Source organism: Anabrus simplex, chromosome 1 (assembly GCF_040414725.1).
Source record: "Anabrus simplex isolate iqAnaSimp1 chromosome 1, ASM4041472v1, whole genome shotgun sequence".
NCBI lineage: Eukaryota > Metazoa > Arthropoda > Insecta > Orthoptera > Tettigoniidae > Anabrus > Anabrus simplex.
Window position 1 is genome coordinate 1,079,125,591 of NC_090265.1, and position 20,179 is coordinate 1,079,145,769.

Below are 20,179 nucleotides of genomic sequence, written 5' to 3' on the forward strand. Positions count from 1 at the left end.
CCAGATGGTCTGCAAGAGCAGACGCTGTCAGAGCTTTGGTAAAAGGTTATGAAGAAATACGACAATCGTTGAGGCAGCTATCTGAAGACTCCAGTGTAAAACCTGCTTGTAGACTTGAGGCACAGAACCTTGACACTAAATTTCAGAATTTCGAGACCACTTCTCTGTTAGTTGGTATGGAATGACATTTTGGAAAGAGTTGACAAGTGTTCAAAAAACTTGCAGTATGAAAATCTTAATCTTGAGGGAGGAGTAAAACAATTTAAAACCCTGGAGGGATTCACCAAAGCTAAAAGGGATGAGTTTGACAAATATGAGCAATCTGCTTTGAAAATAGGTGGACGTGATGTTCCAAGCTACTCAAGAGTAAGAAAACGGAAAATATTTGCTGATGAAACACGTGGGATTGAAGGAGACCTAGATGCAAGAACAAATTTCAAAATGTGTTCCTTAAAATAATGGACACACTTATAGGAAGCTTAGCAAGAAGGACAGAAGCACATGAAGTCGTAGCTTCCAGATTTCAAGTGTTACCTCTACTTCTGACTTGCTCATCCGAATAATCAGAAGTGAAGAACGCTGCTTTGAAACTTAGTTCGCTGTGCGCTGAGGACGCCAGTCAAGATTTTGTAAACGAGTGTGTACACCTTCAAATGTATGTTGAACTCGAGGGATTCCAAAACTTGCCAAAAGTGTGTTGTTACATTAAGCAAAACAAATCGTCAAGTACTTTTCCCAACCTTGAAACTGAAATTAGGATGTTTTTGACCGTACCAATAACCAACTGTACTGCAGAAAGGGATTTTTCAGTTTTAAGCAGAGTAAAAAATGCTAAGAGGGTAACACTTCTTAATGAAAAGTTAAGCTCATTAGTCCTTATGTGCACTGAAAAAGATTTAACTTTGAAAACCAACTCTGATGAAATTGTTCAAGCGTTTGCTAGGAATTTTTTTTCTGTGATTTAGTATTATATACAAGTAGGCTATAAACAAAACTTGTATTTTTAAATGTGAACGAAATAAATTACAATAAATTAATGATAACTAATATGTGTATATTTCCAAAATTATTTACTTACACACAAACTATCAAACTGAACCAACGGCTTTTTTAAATAAAAACAAAAACAGCCCGATTCTTATTTGGCTGTTACCTTTATTTGACGTGATAAATTTAATTATGAGAATTAAACTTATTGGCGTAATGTGCTGTTTTAAAACTCATAATCTTCAAAACTGTAATCTTTAATTTGTAAACAGTTATTTTTTTAGAAGAACAGAAAAAAAAGAGCGTGGCTCGGCGGGACGGCTAAACATTGTTTGCCCAGGGCGCTAACTACTTGAAATCGGCCCTGCTAGTACCATGTTAAAATGTTGTAATGAGCAGGCAATATAAGTAGCCATAAGATGCAGATCGATCAGGTAGTGTTATCTAGACTGCCAAATATCAAGCAATATTGCCTACTAAGAGGATTTCCTGCTTAATCCGTCGGATTATATATCCTTCTAGCGGCTAACGGTATTTTTGGCGGAATTTTAATATATCCGTGTATTTTCTAGCGGCTTTGTTAAATGTAATGTCCCATATTTATGCCATAAATAGCATCATCATCATCTGTTTACCCTCCAGGTTCGGTTTTTCCCTCGGACTCAGCGAGGAATCCCACCTCTACCGCCTCACGGGCAGTGTCCTGGAGCTTCAGACTCTTGGTCGTGGGATACAACTGGGGAGAATGATCAGTACCTCGCCCAGGCGGCCTCACCTGCTATGCTAAACAGGGGCCTTGTGGAGGGATGGGAAGATCGGATAGGATAGGCAAGGAAGAGGGAAGGAAGCGGCCGTGGCCTTAAGTTAGGTACCATCCCGGCATTCGCCTGGAGGAGAAGTGGGAAACCACGAAAAACCACTTCGAGGATGGCTGAGGTGGGAATCGAACCCACCTCTACTCAGTGGACCTCCCGAGGCTGAGTGGACCCCGTTCCAGCCCTCGTACCACTTTTTTTTCAAATTTCGTGGCAGAGCCGGGAATCGAACCCGGACCTCCGGGGGTGGCAGCTAATCATGCTAACCACTACACCACAGAGGCGGACTGCCATAAATATCACTGAATCAAATTCATCATCATCATCATCATCATCATCATCATCTGTTTACCCTCCAGGGTCGGCCTTTTCCCTCGGACACAGCGAGGGATCCCACCTCTACCGCCTCAAGGGCAGTGTCCTGGAGCTTCAGACTCTTGGTCGGGGATACAACTGGGGAGAATGACCAGTACCTCGCCCAGGCGGCCTCACCTGCTATGCTGAACAGGGGCCTTGTGGAGGGATGGGAAGATTGGAAGGGATAGGCAAGGAAGAGGGAAGGAAGCGGCCGTGGCCTCATGTTAGGTATCTGGAGGAGAAGTAGGAAACCACGGAAAACCACTTCCAGGATGGCTGAGGTGGGAATCGAACCCACCTCTACTCAGTTGACCTCCCGAGGCTGAGTAGACCCCGTTCCAGCCCTCATGCCACTTTTGAAATTTCGTGGCAGAGCCAGGAATCGAACCCGGGCCTCCGGGGGTGGCAGCTAATCACGCTAACCACTACACCACAGAGGCGGACCTGAATCAAATTAATGGGGAAAATTGTTGGAATGTACCTAGTCCCCGGTGGAAGTACCACTGCTGCTTTTTCTCAGTTGTGTTAGGCCGAGCCTGTAAATCTCCTTCATGTAATTGGGAGGTGTAATTTTTTTATCGGACGAGATCTGTTTTGCTTTGTGAGTGTGTATATTATCGTTCAGTTCTTCACTGGTGTCTATGCGGGACTGAGTCATCCTATATCAGCACCACAGGGGACGTCCGACTCGTTTTCTGAATGGTCAGCGTACTCTCCTTCGATTCAGAGGATCCCGGGTTCGATTCCCGGCCGGGTCGGGGATTTTATCTTTCCTTGGTTAATTGCAATGACCCGGGGGCTGGGTGTTTGTGCTGTCCTCAACATCCCTGCAACTCACACACCACACATAACACTATTCTCCACCACAATAACACGCAGTTACCTACACATGGCAGATGCCGCCCACCTTCATCAGATGGTCTGCCTTACAGGGACTGCACTCGGCTAGAAATAACCACACGAAATTATAAATTATATACCACGGGGGATATATGCTTAAATATTTAGTATTTTATGTTGAAACGATTTACGGTATTAAATATCATATTAAAATTAATGTAAAGAATCTAGCGTTTTTCTAGCGGAAATGGTACAGTCCATAGGGATTGGCGGAATTCGCTCTTACAGTGTTGGAAACCTGGTTCCAAGACAGTCGGCTATGTTCCAAGTAGAGCCATCTACAGTCGGCTATGGTTCGAAGACATTCACACTAGCGCTGTTAACGGTGCGGTTGTTTACGGAGCGTAGGCTCCGGGCGCTTTCAATTGGTGCCTCCGGAGAACCTCCGATTGAATTACAAGCGCGTAGTTTAAACTTGGTACGGGAGATATGAACGAGCATTTGTACAGAAATTTATAACTTGTCGCAATTAATGTGAGAAACCACGCCCCTCCGTTAATACTTTAGTTATTTGGCGATATTACGGATTCTTACGTACAAACGTAATTATGTATCAGAACCTCCGCTTGAATCTCAAGCGCGTAGTGTAAACTTGTTAGGGAGAAATGAATGAGCATTTTCCCAGGAATTTATAACTTGTCACTATTATCTTGAGAAACTAGGCCCCTCAGTTTATATCTTTATTATTCGACGATATTACAGATAGCATTCTTACGTACAAACATTGAATGACAGGCGCGTATTGTGAACTTCATGCGGGAGGAATGTACGAGCATTTTCACAGGTATTTATAACTTGTCGCTATTATTGCGCGAAACTACGCTCCTCCTTTAACTTTTTAAAAATGCTATTTGTTCGGGGCGTCGACCTATGAAGATCTTTTGCCCCTACTTGCACCATACGTGAGGAAACCTGCGTGTATTATATCAATGGCGGAAGTGTAAAGTCTTGAATGTGAGGAAAGGAACGTTAAGGATGACACAAACACCCAGTCCCCAGGCCAGGGATATTAATAATTTACAGTAAAAAAGACCCGGCTGGGATTCGAACCCGGGGCCACCGGGTGACAGGCGGACGCGTTGCTACCTACACCGCTGGGCTGAAGCTTAAACATCATTTGTGGCATGTTTTCCAGCGCAGCACTTACAGACTTGAACCGTTTGAACTCCGTCCGCTCGTAAATAATCATCCCATTCTTCCGCACGTCTTTCGCGTTTTTTACATGTGTCCAGAAATTAAAAGCGAATTCAAATTTAACTTGAAACTACTGTATTCTAGCGCCAATATAATGGGAATATTTCAATAATAATAATAATAATAATAATAATAATAATAATAATAATAATAATAATAATAATAATAATAATACCGAGCTCGATAGCTGCAGTCGCTTAAGTGCGGCCAGTATCCAGTATTCGGGAGATAGTAGGTTCGAACCCCACTATCGGCAGCCCTGAAAATGGTTTTTTCGTGGTTTCCCATTTTCACACCAGGCAAATGCTGGGGCTGTACCTTAATTAAGGCCACGGCCGCTTCCTTCCCACTCCTAGCCCTTTCCTGTCCCATCGTCGCCGTAAGACCTATCTGTGTCGGTGCGACGTAAAACAACTAGCAAAATAATAATAATAATAATAATAATAATAATAATAATAATAATAATAATATATGCAAAAAGATTGCTTGGTATAATTAATTCAAAGAAGGTCATAATAAGCTGGTTTGAGGAAATAAAGCAGGACTTAAAAGAAATGAACATCACGGAAGATGTCATCAGGGATCGCAAGGCTTTTGGGAATCTGGTTGCAAAGCACACGTTCACGGAAAAAAGCTAAAAGAACCACAGGGAAACAATGGACGGAAGAATGCAAGAAACAGCATAGCGAGTTCATGAAGAGATTTTGGGAGAAGAAGAAAGGAAAACCATCATCAAGCTAACAAGTTCCAACGCGCTCTGTAAACGGGCATAACGAAGAAATAATAATAATAATAATAATAATAATAATAATAATAATAATAATAATAATAATAATAAGGTACTGGTCATTCTCCCCAGTTGTATCCCCGACCAAGAGTCTGAAGCTCCAGGACACTGCCCTTGAGGTGGTAGAGGTGGGATCCCTCGCTGAGTCCGAGGGAAAAACCGAACCTGGAGGGTAAACAGATGATGATACTGATGAATAAACGAACACTGTATAAGTTCTGCACAGGTAGGGCCTGCACTTTTCTGAGAAACAACTGAACCTATTTAGATATATTGTTTGTTGTATCTACAGGGTTTATATCTACAGGTATTGGGATATGAATTATATGTCGATATAATTACATTTTCTTGATAACAAATGAGAGGATGCATTAATTATTCTGAATAACTATACCGGTACGTTCTTCGTTAAGGGGTATTGTATGGAATATCGGTGATATAGATCAATTTTTGTGTGTGTACGTAACGATTTTTATAGGGCGCCTACATTCATGGACGTAAGTTTGAAATTAAAGCCCACAACGTCCTTACACTCGGAGCTACTGCTGTCAATAGGAGGTGGTCCTCCGTTTAACCTCCGGAGCTCCGTAACTACTTTGCCTCCGTCAGTAGTACCGGAGATGACCGGAGGAGCGCTGTAATCGTATTATCCGATTCAATCAACAGGAGGACCGCCTCCTCTTCACAGCGCTAAATCACACGAGAGTGCCCGAATGTTTAAAGCACTGTTTATAAAGATAGTAGACAGGAAGTCATCATATGTTCAAAGTTTACAGATACTGGTCAGAGAATTTCGGCTAAGTGCAACCAGAAACGAAGAAAAGAAGAAGAATCATATTCTAGCTCTTTGGCATTAATGGAATATGTCAAACTTTCTCTTGCGTTGATAGGTTAACTGTGTGGAGTTTTTCTATACTTGATTAAGATTCTTCAGTTTCGGGATAGGAAATGAATGAACAGACACTGCGTACTTTTCATCCTAATGTTCGACCTTTTATCAGAGAAGTTATGATCAATGGGCGAATTGGTGAGTTATGACAAATGTCCAGTTTTTGCTAATGGTTTAACGTCGTAATAACACATCGAAGGTTTTCGTTGACGCAAGGATGGGAAAAGGCTAGGATTGGGAAGGTGGCGGTCGCAGCCTGAATTAAGACAGTTCCAGCATTTGGCTGGTGTGAAAATGGGAAATACCGACCGAGCAAGTGGGTGTGCGGTTTGGGTCACGTAACTGTCAGATTGGGTTCGGGAGATAAGTTTGAACCCCACTGTCGGCAGCCCTGAAGATGGTTTTCCTTGGTTTCCCCATGTTGACACCACCAGGCAAAAGTACCTTAATCAAGCTCATATTCGATCCCTTCCCATTCCTAGCCCTTTTCTGCCCCATCGTCGCCATGGGACATTATCTGTCGGTGCGACGTAGGCCTAAAGCAAATTGTAAATAGAAAAAAGAAAGGGAGACAATGGAAGACCATTTTCAGGACTCTCAACGGTGAGATTCGAACCCACCATCTCCCCGATGCAAGCTCACAGCTATGTGACACTAGGTTGTGGTTTGGCATAGATGAATGTGTTTATGAATTTCATGAGCCTGCTTTTCTTTCTGATAATTGTGAGACTGACTGTGGTTGTACCCAAGTAATTGCTTGTACCCTATGAAAGGAAAATTGAAAGACTAGTTTGCTTACTGAGAAGGTGACAAGCTATTATTTTTAATCTTAGACAGTTACCACCTGTATCATCTCTCATGTCTTGAATGAATTTCTCTAACAACCTGCCATATCAAGTTTTTTAAATTATTAATGTGATTATCTAAGTTTTGTAAGCATTGCCCTTTACCTCTCTTTTCTTACACATTTCATGTACATAACAAAGCTGTTCAAATCACAAGCTTCATACCCCTCCCCACCCACATGCTTTGGTGGATATGTATGAATGAACAAACTAATGAATATAATTCTCTTCTCCCCCAATCATGGATGACAACCAACTGGGGAGGGAGTATTCACTTATTGTAATCATAATTAATACAAGCAGTTAGGTTTTATAATACATAATGTTAAAGATAATCCAACTAAGAAAAATGTTACAAAGTTATTTATGCACTGGTATACAGTATATCTGCTAAATAAGAAGTTACTGGGACATATCTTTAATTAATTATTAAATAAAAGCATTTGAGATACGTCGTAGACTTTTAACTGTCACATGCATATCGTTACTAATAGCTACATGCATCTTCTCAGTTTTCATCCTCTTTAGATTTATTTTCCCACATTCCTCTGTTTTCCCTCATATCTTCCTTTTCTTGTTTAATAATTTAACAATGTAAGGTTCAAGTTCATTTTTTATTTTGCCTAGTGTATCACCTTCCCATCTATGTATTCTCTGTAATCTTTCTTGTTTCATTATATAGGGCTATATATATATTTCTTACAATTTGTTTTACGAGGCACCGACACAAATAGATAGGTCTTATGGCGACGATGGGAAAGGAAAGGGCGAGGCCTGGGGAAGGAAGCAGCCGTGGCCTTAATTAAGGTCCAGCCCCAGCATTTGCCTGGTGTTAAAATGGGAAACCATGGAAAACCATCTTCATGGCTGCTAATGGTGGAGTTCGAACCCAGTATCTCTCAGATACAAGCTCACAGCTGCGCACCAATAACCGCACGGCCAACTCGCCTTTTAGTAGGTGTGACACTTCCACATCTTTTTTTGCATAAAATGCATTGATTTTCCTTAACAAAATCTCTTTCTTATTCTTATATAGCCTAATCCCGTCAGCCACCAAATTATTCCTCTCATTTCTCTTTTTGTTAATATTTCAGTCCTTGCTGCCATATTTACTTATTTTACAAAATTCAACAAATATTCTTTTACTAATACATTCTCTCTTTATTGTTTGTCTTTCAATGTTTTTCACTCTTTGGACCACCTTACAAAATCCCAAATCATCCCTTGGTAAATTTCTTTCCCATTGGTACCCCATTTCTATGTCATCAATTAGTTGCTTCATCCCATTCACACAGTAACGCCCATTTTGTTTCATTTGGTGCTGGTATGCTATCTTCAGAATTTCACATCCTGCTCTTGTCTTTAGCCTCAAACATTAATTGTTAGTTTAACAATATCTGCCCGTAGGTATATTCAGTATGCTTTGGCAATCCCATTAATATTTTGGAAAATTTACTTTCAACCATATCTAATACCACACTTCCATCATCTACTCCCCAAATTTCTACTCTAAATTTAATTTAACTACGCTACTGGATTATATACATTTTTCTTAATTATATTAACAACTTCTAGCTTTGTCTTGTCCATCCACCATTGTTCACTTTTTGAGATGGTGTCACCCCTTTTACATAGCATAACTGTGTTTTTCTGTGGATTAATTTCTAGATTCCACTCCTACAATAATTTGCTATCTCAGTAATACCATTTTGCATTTTGACAGATGTTAATGTTAGCAGAAGGATATCGTCCACGATTCATTCTCGAGACATGGAGATGTTCCTCTCTCAAAGCCTTTCGATTAGAAAATAACATATATAAAAATGACAATTTGCAACCCTGTTTGAGACCTTAGATGGGTCTTATTTTCCTTGAAATTCTGATCTCACTTACGGTAATTTATACAGGGAGTATAATTTAATACTTCTTAGCGTAGTACCGAGGCATAGGAGTGCAGAGAAGTGGTGACAGCGAGCACAGTGCCCGAAATGGATAGTGGACGTAGTCTCAAAGAAGTGGCATGATTACGCCTATAGAAATTAAACATAACTGAACTTGCCAGCTATGTGTTGCATACTCAGAATAAATAAATAAATAAATAAATAATCATTCAATCAAACAGATAAACTAGTAAATGAAACTGAACTCTCCAGTATTTACAGAATATGTTGAAAGTGATCTCCTTGAGCTGCAGTGTAAGTTTTACATCTCGTAATGAGATTTTGAAACACACTTTGCAGTTCATGGACACTGTTAGAATGCACAGTGTTCCTAATTTTAATTTTAAATTCTTCTGCAGTTTGAGAAATATTCTTGTAAACTTTTCCTTTCATATTTCCTCATAAAAAAGTCACAGGTGCTTAAATCAGCAAACAAGGGAGCCATAGGCCTTTGCTGATGATCTGATCATCATCAAAATACTTCTGCAGCATCGTGTTGAGCTACGCATTGTATGGGGCATGCACCATCCTGCTGGAAATAGCCGTACCTTCTTATCCTCTTCAGTTAGTTCAGCAGAATATGGTTTGAGAATACTGTGACTGTAACGGTCAGAAGTAATAGTGTTCTGAAAAAATATTGGATTGGGTCTTTGCTGTAAAGATCTGGTTCGATAATTGTGTGGGTTTCATTGTTAGCAATTGGCCACAGAATGCAATTCTTCTTCTTCTTATTCAGTTATTTCAGACAATGTTTCTTACACTCTGGTAGAATGCATTGCCTTGTACCCTTCTGCCAGTCTCCATGTCCAGCCTTGTATTCTGCATTAATTCACCCTCCCTAGGTATTTTAAACTGTCAACAATTTCAAGGCTTTGACAACCAATTTTCACAATGCTTTTCCCTTGTCTTTCTCCTCTTAATATCACCATGATCTTGCTTTTCTGTCTGCTGATTTTCATACCATACTTTCCAATTTCCTTGTTCAGTGCATCAAGTTGTTCTTGTACTTCTTTGCTGTTTGTTTCCCAGACCACAGTATCGTCTGCAAATAGTAATAACTTCATCTCCCTATTTGCCATATGCTTCCTTTGTCTCCTTCACAATTTCATCCATAACCATCAGAAACAACAAAGGAGACAACACACTCCCCTGTCTTAGCCCAGTTTCATTTCTAAACCATTGTCTTTTCAAACAGTCTGTATGCTTCTGATACAGTTTTTGTACCATTTCTACAGTTTGTGTACCCAGACTCTTTTTGACCATGGCTTCCCACACCTTTTCCCTCAGAACACTATTGTATGCCTTTGTTAGATCTACAAGTGTCTTGACCAGATCTTTTCCATATTCATTAATTGCCTCATGCTGAAGATTGGGCCCACTGTAGATCTTCCACTTGTAAAGCCATAGTGTTCTTCTTGCAACTCTCCTTCTACCTAATTCTCCTCTCTAATATTCTTTCGAGTATTTTTGCCACTTGTGATAAGAGTGTGATTACTCTATAGTAATCACACTTTTTTTGTCCCCCTACTTAAAGACTGGGGTTTGCTTTCCCCAGTCTTCTAGCACACATTTCTCTCTCCATACACATTTTTACAATCTATACACCCATTATAGTCCAAGTCTAGCAGCCTTTATCATTTCCACACTAACTTCATACATTCCTCCCCGTTATAATGTTATGGACTGCTAATTGTACCTATGGTTCACGGTGTAGGTTAATCATGGGCAATGGCTGAGTGGCCTAGTAGATGGTCCTGAGAGTCGGGATACCAGTTGCTATGGAATGGGAGTGGGTATCTCGGACATATTCTGAGTCATGGCCCTCTTTGTGCCCAGGTGGCTAGGACTATACAATCCACCGGTGGTCCCTAACCTGTTAGAGGAGAGATCTTCACTTGGACTCTGTGCAAGTAGGGTAGCATCATGTTTTTGAATTTACCGAGCTCAGAACATTTTAAGCAAGCCTCGGACCTATGGGAGTAATGGAGTCCCACTCTCATTTGACAGGCAAGGGACTCCTTGGAAACAACTTGGCGAACAAAATGGAATTCGATGGGGAGCTATCAATATTAATGGGGTTTATGGAAGAAAGAAAGTAGAACTGGCTGAGTTAGCAAAGAGGAAGCATCTGGATATACTAGGAGTAAGTGATATACAGGTATGGGGAGATAACGAGGAAGAGATAGAAGATTATACAGTGTACTTGACGGGTGTTAAAAAGGGAAGGGCAGAGTATGGGGTAGGATTGTTTATCAGGAATACTATTGCCCACAACATAGTTTCTGTTAGGCATGTAAATGAGCAAATGATGTGGGTAGATTTGGCAGTTGGAGGAATTAAGATGAGAATTGTCTCAGTGTATTCACCATGTGAGGGTGCAGATGAGGATGAAGGTGACAAGTTTTATGATGCATTGAGTGACATTTTAGTCAGGGTGAACAGCAAGGATAGGATAGTGCTAATGGGCGATTTCAAAGTGAGAGTTGGAAATAGAACTGAAGGATACGAAAGGGTGATTGGTAAATGTGGGGAAGATGTGGAAGCTAATGGAAATGGGAAGCGTTTGCTGGAATTCTGTGCTAGTATGGGTTTAGCAGTTACGAATACATTCTCCAAGCATAAGGCTGTTCACCACTACACATGAGATGCTAGGGGTACCATATCCATAATAGACTATATCTTAACTTACTCCGAATTCAGGAAGTCTGTTGGGGATGTTCGGGTTTTTCGGGGATTTTTCGATGATACAGACCACTGTCTGATCTGTAGTGAACTAAATATCTCTAGGCCTAGGGTAGAGAAAGTGAAATCTGTCTGCAAACGAATAAGGATGAGGAAATTAGACAGAAGTACATGGATATGATTAGTGAGAAATTTCGAACAGTGGACAGTAAGCAGGTTCAGGATATAGAAGGAGAATGGGTAGCATACAGGGATGCTGTAGTACAAACAGCGAGGGAATGCCTAGGAACGACTGTGTGTAAAGACAGGAGAAAGTGAACATCTTGGTGGAATGATGAAGTGAAAGCAGCGTGTAAACGTAAAAAGAAGGCTTATCAGAAATGGCTCCAAATAAGGGCCGGCGCAGACAGGGAATTGTACGTAGATGAAAGAAACAGAGCGAAACAGATAGTTGTTGAATCCAAAAAGAAGTTGTGGGAAGATTTTGGTAATAACCTGAAAAGGCTAGGTCAAGCAGCAGGGAACCTTTCTATACTTTCCTAAAGAATATTAGGAAGGGTGGGAAAAACGAAATGAACAGTGTTTTGAGTAATTCAGGTGAACTCATAACAGATCCCAGGGAATCACTGGACAGGTGGAGGGAATACTTTGAAAATCTTGTCAGCGTAAAAAAATCTTCGTGGTGGTGTCGTGAACAACCAAGCTCATGGGGAGGAAGAAAATGATGTTGGTGAAATTACGCTTGAGGAAATGGAAAGGATGGTAAATAAACTCCATTGTCATAAAGCAGCAGGAATAGATGAAATTAGACCTGAAATGGTGAAGTACAGTGGGAAGGCAGGGATTAAATGGCTTCATAGAGTAGTAAAATTAGCATGGAGTGTTTGCAAGGTACCTTCAGATTGGACAAAAGCAGTAATTGCACCTATCTATAAGCAAGAGAACAGGAAAGATTGCAACTTTTATCAAGGTATCTTATTGATTTGTATATCATTCCAAGTATTTACTGGCATCTTGGAAGGGTGGTTGGGATCAGTGGTTGAGAGGAAGTTGGATGAAAACCAGTGTGATTTCAGACCTCAGAGGCGCTGTCAGGATCAGATTTTCAGTATGCGCCAGGTAATTGAAAAACGCTACAAGAGGAATAGACAGTTGTGTTTATGTTTTGTAGATCTAGAGAAAGCTTATGACAGGGTACCGAGGGAAAAGATGTTTGCCATACTGGGGGACAATGGTATTAAAGGTAGATTATTCAAATCAATCAAAGGCATTCATGTTGACAATAGGGTTGCAATGAGAATTGATGGCAGAATGACTTCTTGGTTCAGGGTACTTACAGGGGTTAAGGGTTTTACCTTTGCTGTTCATAGCTTACATGAATCATCTACTGAAAGGTATAAAATGGCAGGGAGAGATTCAGTTAGGTGAAAATGTAGTAAGCAGTCTGGCCTATGCTGACGACTTGGTCTTAATGGCAGATTGTGCCGAAAGCCTGCAGTCTAATATCTTGAAACTTGAAAATAGGTGCAATGAGTATGGTATGAAAATTAGCCTCTCGAAGACTAAACTGATGTCAGTAGTTAAGAAATTCAACAGAAATGAATGTCATATTGTTAATACAAAGCTGGAACAGGTAGAAAATTTTAAGTATTTAGGTTGTGTGTTCTCCCAGGATGGTAATATAGTAAGTGAGATTGAGTCAAGTTGTAGTAAAGCTAATGTAGGGAGCTTGCAGTTGCGAACAACAGTGTTCTGTAAAAAGGAAGTCAGCTCCCGGGCGAAACTATGTTTACATCAGTCTGTTTTCAGACCAACTTTGCTTTACGGGAACGAAAGCTGGGTTGACTCAGGATATCTTATTCATAAGTTAGAAGAACAGACATGAAAGTAGCGAAAATAATTGGTGGTACAAACAGGCGGGAACAATGGCAGGAGGGTACTCGGAACAAGGATATAAAGGCTAAGTTAGGAATGAACTCTATGGATGAAGCTGTACGCATAAACCGGCTTCGGTGGTGGGGTCATGTGAGATGGAGAATGATAGATTACCTAGGAGAATAATGGACTCTGTTATGGAGGGTAAGAGGAGTAGAGGTAGACCAAGACGATGATGGATAGACTCAATTTCTACCAATTTACAGATAAGAGGTGTAGAACTAAATGAGGCCACAGCATTATTTGCAAATAGAGGATTGTGGTGACATTTAGTAAATTCACAGAGGCTTGCAGTCTGAATGCTGAAAGGCATAACGGTCTGTAATGTTTATGTGTGTAATGTATGTCTAATTGTTCCTCAGACATGGTTATGTAATTTCTTATTGTTGAGTTATCACACCATATTACTACTATCTCCTCTGCACAATTTCTTACATTCATCAGTTTATCAAAATACTCCTTCCATCTTCTCTTTGATTTCTTCTGGACCAAGCTCGATAGCTGCAGTCGCTTAAGTGTGGCCAGTATCCAGTATTCGGGAGATAGTAGGTTCGAACCCCACTGTCGGCAGCCCTGGAAATGGTTTTCCGTGGTTTCCCATTTTCACACCAGGCAAATGCTGGGGCTGTACCTTAATTAAAGCCACGGCCGCTTCCTTCCCACTCCTAGCCATTTCCTGTCCCGTCATCGCCATAAGACCTATCCGTGTCGGTGCAACGTAAAGCAACTAGCAAAAAAAAATCTTCTGGATGTATTATCAACTCTCCACCTTCCTCTTTCATCAGCTTTGTAGAAACTCTTTCTTTCCTATTGCTTCATCTAATTCCATACAGCATTCTTGTACTGTCAGCTCCATCTGTTTCCATCTTTTGTGTAAATTCTTCCAAACTTTTCTTCTCTTTCCAATTTCTTACATTTCCTTTCATTTTCAAGATGCTTCCATTTGATATCTTTTTTTTTTTTTGGTCTCTCTTCCATTCTTGCCATGCTTTCTTCCTTTCACAGCTTTTCTTGCCTCATTCCACCATGGCGTCTCCTTCCTTGATGTTCTACCACAAGCACACTCTGCCCCACTTATAAATGCCCTTTTGAAGTTAGAACCATCATCTTCCACATTTCTTACTTCACTAACTGGAATTCGTTTTTTCAGTCTCTCCAGAAATTCTTTTTGTACATTCTTAATATCTTGTAATTTTCCTGGTATTTTTCTTTTGAAACCATGTGCCCCATGTGTTGCCCACAATCATTCCATTCCTCTCACAAAACCACGAACCTACTACGCTGGCGTAGCAGGGGGAGAGGTGATACTCCCACATGGCGCGTCCCAGGTGGCGGATAGGCGGGTTCTAACCGGCTTGCCGGTGGACTTGAGGGAAATAAAATACCTCTCGTGGACCAAATACACAACCCCCTGTGGGTGGGGGACACGGTCGAAGAATACACCTATTGTATCCCCTGCCTTTTGTAAGAGGCGACTAAAAGTGGCAACCAAGGGATGATTGTCTTAGAACCATGAAACTACTTGTGATTAGTACCACCACGCGGGGAACATCGTGGGTCGCTTTTACTTGCGCGTAGTACCATTTATTAGGTACCAAATAGGTTTGTGATTAGTTGCACACAGGTGCACCATGCGGTCGGCTTTTGCAGTACCTGTGATCAGTACCACCATATGAGCAAGACCATGGGATGATAGCTACCATGGTTCTGCCTTGCCTATGATTAGTACCTGCTGTATGAGGAACACCATGGGATAGTGCAGGTTCCTGTGGTTAGTACTCTTGTGTGATGAACACCATAGGTTTGTGTTGCCTGTAAATGGCGCCGCAATGTGAGAAACGCCATAGGTCTGTATTATATGTCGAATATCATAACATGTGAGTAGGACCATAATGTGTGGAATACCGCGAGTCTCTGCTACTTTTGATTAGTACAGCAACATGACAAATACCATGGTTCTACTTTCCTAGCGATAAGTACCGTTATGAGGGGCCGATAACTTGGATTTTGGACATCCTTTAGACTGCAAGCATCATCGATTCGGTGTTATGCTATAGCAGCAGTCCCTTGGTCAGTAATACTATTGTTTTAACGTCAGTTTCTGTGAATGTACGGCATTGCAGCTTGCATCCACTGATTGTTTTAAATTAATGTTCATCCATTCATTCTTTGTCCTCACGTTTTGAATTCTGGTTAGTGGAGGATTTTGGACTTTTAATTTGTAATTCCATTTAATCTCATTTCGTAGCATTAGGGGCCGATGACCTCAATGTTAGGCCCCTTTAAACAACAAGCATCATCACCTCTCAAAACTCAACTAGTTTCTCTCATAATCAATTCCTTTTCCCCTATCCGTATAGTCCAATTACTTCTTCCTTTCCTCATCTTTCATTTCCAACCTGTGCATTTAAGTCTGCCATGAAAATCACTTCCACATCAGTTATCTCCTTTCTAGTTTCTCCAGAAATTCCTCAGTATCCTCCACTTTGTACCCTCTCTGTGGTGCATACACTTGTATGAGGGCCTGGACTTCGTTCCTTATTCTCAGTATAATTTTTATTATCCTGTTGCTGATGTACTTTACCATATTTACATACTTTTCCTGCTGTTTTGAAATTATCAGATCAACTCCATTTTTTGCCTCTCTGTCACCACTCCAATATAGTGTATATCCTTTCCTCATTCTCTTCTTTCCTTTCCTTTTTCATTTAACTTTGTTCAACCCCACGATTTCTGCACCCTCTTTCTCCATAAAATCCATCACTTCTTCTCCCTGTTCTGTCAGGGTTATAAGGTTGATTATGCCCACATTCATGATGTTGACTACTCGTCACCAATTTTTTATAGTTCTCCTAGTGCTCAAGGAACTGTGCATTGTTTGCAGTAGGGTATGCCCTAACCTTTTCTGAGGCAAGTTTCAAAGTACCATATTGTATATAGGCTGTTATTACGGTGGAATTGCCACTCCCAGAGGTGTTTTATACCTACTACCAGGAGTAACTTTAGGCCGCTCCTCAGGAATACACACGCTTTTTGAAACCGCTTTACTGAAATACAGGCTTTGCTGACAGGAGAAAGTTCTTCAGTTTTATCTGCTGTTGGGACTGGGGACCTCTTCTTCCACCTAAACCGTTGACCCTATTCTTTCCAGTGGTGAATTTATATAACATTTCCTACACAAAGACTTCACCTGGCCTCCAAAGGGAGGGCTCTTCCACCCATAACCATTGGTCCTCCCTTTGGGTGTCAAGTTTGGTAATGGCTACTTGACCCTCGGCCAGGCAGTCGCAGATAGTACCATCTACTGTCACATACGGTAGCAGGATGATCCTGGCCTGACATTTCTTGTGCATATAACACTTGACCAGAAATATTCTCTGCTCTGTAGAGTACTTAAATATCGCAATAATAACCTTACAACTCCAGTAGTTATTAGTGAACTTCTAGTCTGGATGGCAGAGTGGTAACCTGCCATGACAGTAATGATAGCCAGTTAAGTAGCTAAGCCACCGTAGTAATTATTGTTATAAATGCATGAAGTGAAAGTGACAGATATACATTGACAAATAAAATCTTTACATTTAACCGGTTACAACCTTTTATTCCATAATTACTGTATACCTAATTGAAAATGACAATCCAAAGCCTGTTTCCAGTCATTCAACCGGGTCAGGAATGGAATGAATGAAGCCCCCATCTAGCGGCGAGGATAGGAATTGTGCTGGCTGCCGAAGCCTGTCGCACTCCTCTGGGGCAGTGATTAATGAATGATAGATGAAATGATATAGGAGAGTGTTGCTCGAATTAAATATGACAGGGAAAACCAGAGTACCCGGAGAAAAACCTGTCCCGCCTCCGCTTTGTCCAGCACAAATCTCAAATGGAGTGACTGAGATTTGAACCACGGAACCCAGCAGTGAGAGGCCGGCGTGCTGCCGCCTGAGCCACAGACGCTCTGTACTGTATACTTAATTAATAGATGTTATGGCAGCAGTAAAAATCTAATGAATTATACCTAATAACAATGTGCTGTTGTTTGACAGATGTCTCTTCAGAAGTTCTTTAACAATTTACTTGCTAGAACATTGGAGAAAGTCTAAATAAAATATAAAATGATTTAGGCTACAACAAAAACATCACACAGGGAACAAGAGATAAGAAAGTAACAGATGATAGATACCTCAGGAACAAAAAGGTATAGCACAGTTTGTGTTTTATAGATTTAACATAGATTTAAACTTGCCAAGTTCTGTAAGAAAAAAATGCCAGAAATTATGAGTTCCTAATAATTGTGCTCATAGTGAGTGTATATCTCAATACAAATTGCCCAAGAACTTGACATTTTTTATTTATTGAACATTTTATTTGCAAGTATTTGATTATTTGTGACCTCTCTTATAGCTGCCTCTGTTGATAGTAGTAAATTTTCTGTAACTTATCTTCCCCTTTTTACAATAATATGAATACAATATTTCAAAGTTTACAGCATAATTTCACATCAAAACTAACATAAATAGGTAACCACCATTGCACAAAAAGTCTCAGAACCATCATTCGTGCACATTCGAATGTGGGTTGATAACTTCATCTTTTTCATAATTTATCATATTCCAGTACATTTCCTACTTTTCTTTTCGAACAGCATTTTTTAATTTATGCTTAGGGATGAACTAGCAATGGTCAAAATTGTAAAATTATCTTGGAGAATTCCGTAGCTCACGTCCTCAGAGATGTTCATGATCAGTTTAGGCAGCCCTGATAAAGAGCAACAATATATCTCATGGAAAATGCTAAAGATACTGCATTGTCTGGCCATTTAACATTTTTTCCTTCTCCTCACAAAGAATAATATTTATTTGACCTTCCATGAAAACTGTGGCTTGAACTCTTTTAAACACACTGCTTTCATCAGCTTTCATGTTTTATTTTAAGAATTTAATTTTTTAGTATGTGGTGTCTTGCATGAAACCCTACAACTGGTTATTAACTAGTGTCAACAATATCAAAGCTAATTCCCTCAATGACTGTCTGTTTGGACAACTTTGCCATGAAAATGATCAGGAATTTGAACGTTTGCTTCTACATACGACCGTGAGGTGGCTCTCCAAAGGAAACTGTTTGCGCCGTTTCTTTGAATTATTTGACATGGTTATTGATTTTCTCGACATGTCTGATCCTGTTTTAAGTGAGAATTTGAAGCAACGCAATTTGGAACTTGCATACTTCACAGATATTTTTGAAAAAATGAACGAAGTCAGTATAAGGCTTCAAGGAAACAAGATGAACCTTATCAAGGCCAAAGGAATTATTTCATCATTCATCGCTATGTTTGATATTCATAAGGTAAATATTAGCCGTAAAGAGCTGATTCGGTTTCCAACCCTTAAAAGGTGTTCAGTGTCAGATAACGAGACTCCTGAACGCCCAGAAGACAAAATCATAATATTTACTGATCACCTTGACCAGTTAAAAACTGACTTGGAATCAAGATTTGAAGATTTGACCAAGTTACAAATTCCGGATTGGATTCTAGATCTCGTTTGAAGCTGTGGATAAGCTTGATAACTTTTTGCAGACAGAGTTTCTGGATCTGAAGTATGACTGTGAGGCGAACATTATTTTCAACCAGAGTGGTTATGAATTAGCCTGAGTGAAGCTTTATGGACACGTATCCACAACTGTGGGGAAAATCTGAACCACTTCTCATCTCGTTCCCGTCAACATATTTAATTGAAAAAGGATTTAGTTCTGTTGTCCAGCTCCTCACAAAACAAAGAAATAAGTTGGTCATATTCCTCAAAGTAGACTTGCGCCTGAACTTGATGAACATAAAGCTGGATATTCAAGCTTGAACTAAAATCCACCAAGCACAAGGCAGCCATGGAAAAAGGTAAAATAAAACAATAACAAAATCTTCAAACTTTCATTTATTTTTTCAAATTTTTACTGTCACCTTTTTCAATTTTTCCAGATTCCAATTTTAAAATGATAACGTACTCCTGTTTTTTAAATGTACGTCAATGATCTTCGTTTATTATTTCACTTCTTTGTTCTTAAAAAATCTCTGTAAAAATGTACAAAATAATAAAACTGCTTTATTATTGACACTTTACTTTGAGTTAAAATTAGGCATACAATGAAAATGAAAAGGGGGCGATAGGTGTTAGTCGACCTCCAGAAAGGGGAAATGGGTCTCAAAAGGTTGGGAACCACTGCTCTAAACCCTTTACTTTGGCTTTCAGTATTTCTAATTCACTAGTATTCTACATAACCTTCTCCATTATTATTCTAAGTTCCTCTTTTACACACACGTTTATCTCCTTCATTTCGTTATATAGTTCCTGGATAAGACCTCTACGTTGTTCCACCTGACAAACCTCTATGACACTTTCTTTGATCTGCTCCATCTCTTCCCAGCTAATTGATCTCACTGGTCCAGGACCAAAATTCATCTCAACAACTCCTGTTACAAGTAGTACTGCCACTACCGCCATCAGAGATACCTGCAAGTCATATTGCTGCCAGTTACTTTTCACACTTGTTGTACGCACACTTCCTACATCCATGTCATTGACCTATGGTGACCCGATACTATGTTGAACATCAATCCCCATATTCCTTACTTTGTTAGATCTTTTACAACTGCATTGGATATATATGCATATAATTCTTTACTACAGAACTGACCCTCAACAGGCTTGCAATAAGACACAGCATAAGGAAAATGTATTACCCCTGGTAAATATAAGGATGGTTTCTCAGGACTTATCCCTGCCCCAGTGATTGCTGAAAAAACTCTCCTTTAACCAATATTTCCTCCAGATAGTAACTATCAATTTTGGTAGATT

At 40.1% G+C, this 20,179-nt stretch overlaps 1 protein-coding gene across 3 annotated transcripts in view; it reads left to right on the forward strand.

The window, feature by feature from the left end:
- The first annotated feature begins 5,716 nt into the window (after nt 1–5,716).
- LOC136858012 (BRISC and BRCA1-A complex member 2) overlaps nt 5,717–20,179 on the forward strand; it is a 91,691-nt gene continuing 77,228 nt past the window's right edge. For all 3 annotated transcript variants that reach the window (XM_067137207.2, XM_067137209.2, XM_067137208.2), the window contains exon 1: nt 5,717–6,067. In XM_067137207.2, coding sequence (XP_066993308.1) covers nt 5,989–6,067 — 79 coding nt within the window. In that variant the 5' untranslated portion in view covers nt 5,717–5,988. The remainder of the gene's footprint in view (nt 6,068–20,179) is intronic.